Source organism: Etheostoma spectabile, chromosome 8 (genome assembly GCF_008692095.1).
Source record: "Etheostoma spectabile isolate EspeVRDwgs_2016 chromosome 8, UIUC_Espe_1.0, whole genome shotgun sequence".
Taxonomy (NCBI): domain Eukaryota; kingdom Metazoa; phylum Chordata; class Actinopteri; order Perciformes; family Percidae; genus Etheostoma; species Etheostoma spectabile.
Genome location: NC_045740.1, coordinates 3,686,115 through 3,691,390, shown reverse-complemented (window position 1 = coordinate 3,691,390; position 5,276 = coordinate 3,686,115). Strand labels below are relative to the sequence as shown.

Genomic DNA, 5,276 nt, shown 5'->3' with positions numbered 1-5,276 from the left:
TCTCCACCACGATAAGGTGATGGTTCCCAATCAGGTGATGTGGTCCTGTCAGAGAAGAAATGAAAAATACGTTCCATGTTTAATGTAAGTCGTTCAGATGGGATGCGTGTCAGGTTGTTGAACCAGATGCATTGGAATATTTTATTTTATGCCAGGACTATTTGCGAGTATTGCGAGTTCACATTCCACACTGGCAGTGTCCGGATCAGTTGTGTTTTTGTTGCTCAATTTGTTTTCTGTACGAATGTGTACTGTGCACATGTGTGACAAGACAGACAGATAAAAAGACTGTAACTGTGTGAGCATTAGGCAGGGATGTCTGAGGGCATGAGCGTTTAAAACTCGGCCATATACTGTACCTGCATTACACACTTGACTGAAGGTCATTGCCTACCTCTAGGTTTAAGGTGAGCTTAAATATCAGTTTGTCAGATATGCAATTGAAGAAACCTCAAAATACACCAATCACGGTGAGGATAAATCACTTCTCCATGCCCAGCGATGTAAGGCCCATTTACTGAAAGAATGAACGCGATTGTGGGCCTGTTTCTAGCCGAGCAGGCAAAGGGCAGACCTGATGAATAACGGCCTCTGCACAGTAAGAAAAGACAGTGGGAAAATAGAAGGGACATGAGAGGGAGACAGAATCAGTGGCCATCCTATGAAATACTGACTTTATACACAATAGCTTCTTTCATTTTCCATATAAATGTTAAACAATAAAATGTATTGAGTAGGTTCCTTTTATTGATCATAACGTAAAAAGTCTACAAGGGACAGGCAAAGAGACAAATTACACTTCCAGTACCACTTCACCTTGTCAGAAAGTAAATGGTTTTACTAAATGTAGCTATAATGTGCCAATCTTGCCCTCAGGCCCCATTGGAAATGCAGTCTCAGGTAAATTCACCCTGTCACAATGTAAAACCCACGGCCATAAAGCACCTCGGGAGAGCTTTTATCAGTCTTAATGTCCTCTTCAAAGAGCATCCTTCACTATGCATGTCCCATCGAGAGATGCTGCTTGACCGCAGGCAGAGGCTACTGTATCAGTCTCGCTGCACAGATGATGAGAAAGACCTTTTGTGAGATCGATGAGCATCCTAACCTTAAGGGGTCAGAGAGTGCAACATCACAGAGTGATGGTCATCCGGACCTGAACCCTGAGTACACTTCTTCGTGTATACTAATATTGGATGCTGTCAGCACATTCTGATCTAATATTTGTCTTTCTATGCAAGGAGGACATTGTTTTCGACCCTTCCTGGTTTTGCATTTTTCATCTGTGCTGACTGTAGACAACTAGACAGGCAGCCCTTCTCACTCACAAACACTTCATAGCTTTTTAGCCCTTGATATACAATTTCATAAGCCTGCCTCTGACTGACATTTCCTTCACAGTCCATTGTACCGCAAGCAAACATTGCACCCCTGTTCATCAAATGCAATTTTATATCCCCGCTCCCTAGTCTCCCAACAAGACCCTTTGATGTCAAATTGACACTTTAGTGAACAGCACTTCATGGATTTGATATTGCCTGGCAACTGCAGAAAGTACCACTCCTTGTGGCTTCTTGGGTGAGGAGCGGATGGTAGCAAGAAGGGTTTGGGTGGCGTAGACGAAGAGGGAGGTTGGTATTAACCATAATGGTCCTGTATGATGTACGTGTGTGTTTGGTTTGCCTCCAGGCAGTTGAGCAAAATTAAATCCAAGAAAATCGGATTATGGTGTCCCCGGGGGTGGGATACCCAGTAGCCAACTGATGAGCGCTCATCTACTCTTAGCTGTATTTTCTACAGCGTGCCCCACTGTTGGCTTGGAGGCCAATTTGTTAACAATTATTGCTTGTTAGTGAAGCTTCCTGCCAGTGAACGGGGGTTCCATGGAGGAGACAATAGCCAAGGTTTATTGTCTAGCAATTATTGCAGTTTGAGTGAGGGCAGTGGTTGATATATTGTCTTTGAAGTCTCTGGCTTTGCTGATTGTCAATTTGCTGTGAGGACTCCTATTATCAATGACCCCTATAATGCCTACTGAGTTATAAATATGAAATACATTGCATTTACTTTATGTTATGCCAGTTTATGTCAATCCATTTTTAAAATAGTTTGGCACTGCAACGTTTTGGTCCATTAACTGTATGTACTCCTGAAATACGATACATTGCATTGTGATGTGATATAGAAAGACAAGTTATATTGCTGAATTTCTCATCTCTTCATTATAAGAAAAAGTAAGAAAAAAAATCTTCACAATTTACTAGGGCCTAAGATGATGTCATCAGATTGTTTGTTTTGTCAACCAACACTTCCAGACCAATATATATATATATATATATATATATATATATATATATGCATACTGTAGATATACTAAAGGCTTATTGTCACATAAGATAGAATAGCAGCAAAATTAGATAAAAATTAGACGTTTGCTTAAAGATGATCAAAATAGTTAATGACTATTTCTCTATAAGTCGACTAATCGATTAATTGACCAATCATTTTAGCTCTAATTATAGGAATGAAATAAAAAATGAGGGCTACAACTTGTTTATTTTGATTATTGATTAATCTGTGTATTTTTGTTTTGTTTCAGTACAAATATTAAAATAATGATAAAAGACCAAAAAGTATTCTTAAAATTGCTGACAAACACAACATAACATATTAAACAACATATATATTCAAACAGTGATATAAAACCGAAAAGCAGAAAATGCCATACATTTTTGCGTGTTAAATGCATTTAGCAGTTAATCGATTTTCAAAATTGTTCATTAAATTTCTGGGGACTAATTCATTGATCAGTTAACAAATGATTTCAGTACTAAACCTATTGCCATGATGTACTGCAATGGTATTTACCGCTTGATCTTTCCTTAAGCAATGCGATTCCTTTTCTCCTTCAGAAATAAACACACTATGCCAACACATCCTCCACTGATGAAGCCGATAAACACTCAATGAATAACCTCAGATGCAGGTAGCTTTAGAGAACCCCCCTCTGTCCACAGAGTGTGTCGCCTAGGCACAGTCAGCCCAGCCCATGCTCTCGGAGCTGCTCACACAAAGGAGCTTATTGTATAACTGTGCCTCAGTTTCAATAAACCAGCGCTCCTGCTCTCACACACTCCTCCCTCTAGCTAGTCCCCTCCCCTGCTACCGCCTCCCTCATGATTATCACAGTGCCTTCCCTTATTATTCATAAGCTGGTATCGGCGTTGTCATGTGCTCCGACACCAAGGAGGAAAAAGGGGGGAGTGTCTCAGTGAGCGAGAGTCACAACTCCGGCGTGCGAGTGAGTGCATGTGTGTGTGATTCTGTGAAATAGAGGGAGAGGAGAGAGGAGACACACCGGCTGATGCTGCTACTTGTACCACTGCTGAAGCAGCTGCCACACTGTTCACATCTGAACCTTCCTCTCTTAAACTCAGCTGGAGCTCTCGGTTCCTTTTGAGCTGGGGTTGTTTCTGACATTTATTTGTGAATGGGATGCCTGAAAGAGATGCTTGCTTAAGGAGTGACTGATGAGAACCAGTGCTCCGGTGTGGAGGGTGACCCCCTGTGTGCCTACCACCACTACTCGGGGAGAATTGGACGCCTGGCGTTTCCACGACGACTATAATGGGCTGCAATCTGTGCACTTTACAGAAGCGAGAGGAACACTACAAGCTGTTGTATGAGATTGCACAGGTGAGCAGAGGCACAGCCGACTGGCATCAATTGTTGTATGTGATTTATTGTGTGTGCTGTGCGAAGAGCAGCTAGTGTGCAGTCCATTTATCCTGAAGGATGACCATTTTATTTTATAACACATTAGCACCTGAGTACATGAAAAATATTTGAAAATGTGGGATTGAACATAATTTCATTCAAAGTTTTCTTTTGGCACTTCTGGTGTCACTTTGAGACAGTTCAGTGTTGTGCCAGCAGATTTGTTTTAACTTCTTGGAGAACACTTGCTCTTAACGGACTTGAGCGCAGCACATAAATGCAATATGCTCGTTATGCTACTCTCAAAGTTTCAGAATCAGTCATGTTTTGTTTGACTTCTAATATGCATGCAGATAAATTATGCATTTTTCAAAAAAATCAATAAAAAAATCATACTCTTCAACAGACAGCCATTGTTCAACAGAAAATAGCCGTATGACAATATCTGAGGTTGTGGGTAAGCAGAACAGATAAACAAGCCTTCACCCCGACACCTCCAGTCCTTTTGTCAGCCCTCTTCTTGTGATAGGCTAATAACTATGAAGCTCAGTATCTCCTGGAAGTAAAGTAGTGCTCATCCCCCCCCTAGTAGCGCCTGCCTTCACGCCACTGTGATCACAGCCTCATTAGCCGTTTTACACAACCATCCTGTGCATTAATTAAACGTGAAATGTCTCTCTTTACCCTTGTGAAAAGATGGGATGAGAAGTAGTAGGGGAGGTAAAATAACTTGGCTTAACCACTGCCTGTAGCTTTCACCTCGTGTGCAACTTGAGACTCTGCCAAACTCTGGTGATGGACATTGGCACAGATTTGGAACTGCAGGGATGATCGGAGAAAGCTGTGCTGCAAGCTTATAAATGAGCAGTAGAGGTTTGTTAATGGTCTGTTTTTAATATTAGCAGACAGACAGAATTGTCCAGGGACCATGAAGGATGAATAGGTAGCCACTGCAGTGCCTGCTTGTCCTTAGGAGGACCATAAAAATAGTGCTGTCTTGGTGCTTATCTTGGCTTTTGTGGATGTCTGCACCAGTTGTTAAGAAATAGCATTGACTTCTTTCCTTGTGGTTTAGCAGAGGGGGATCCATATCCGCCAGGAGGGCCAGTCTCCAGGGCACACTCACTGTTGACAGGAGGCTCTCTGGCATGTCTGTCCACCCACTGATATACTGAGCTGGTTCAGGCGGGAGCTGCAATATCAGCACCTACGTTCTGATCACCACTGTGGGAGGGAAAGGGGGAAGGATATAGAGCATGAAAGATAAAGACTGGGATGGGAATAGAGAGTAAGCCGTTAAAGATGCAGTTGTTAAAGAAAGTGCTGGGGAGGAGAGAAGGTAAAAGGGAAATTAAGGAAAGGAGCAAAGCGGTGAATCCTTACTAATGCGGGTAGAAGACTAAAAAGGAGAAAAGAAGTAGGAAGAGAAGTTATCCAGTAGAATTTTGGGTTTGAAATTCTGTTTCATTGATACAAAAAAAACCATATACATCACAGAAAAGCACTTCTTGTCACGTCTTGCATGCACATATTCACACACACACACACACACACACACA

At 41.8% G+C, this 5,276-nt stretch overlaps 1 protein-coding gene across 3 annotated transcripts in view; it reads left to right on the top strand.

Annotated features, from left to right (window-relative positions):
• Nucleotides 1-5,276, top strand: part of LOC116694354 (PDZ domain-containing RING finger protein 4) — a 195,291-nt gene that overhangs the window by 140,603 nt on the left and 49,412 nt on the right. Inside the window, exon 1 of one of the 3 annotated variants that reach the window (XM_032524070.1) lies at nt 3,282-3,696. The exons of the other annotated variants lie outside the window; for them this stretch is intronic. Coding sequence (XP_032379961.1) covers nt 3,628-3,696 — 69 coding nt within the window. The 5' untranslated portion in view covers nt 3,282-3,627. Of the gene's footprint in view, nt 1-3,281; nt 3,697-5,276 lie in introns of those variants that run through there. 3 annotated transcript variants of the gene reach the window in all.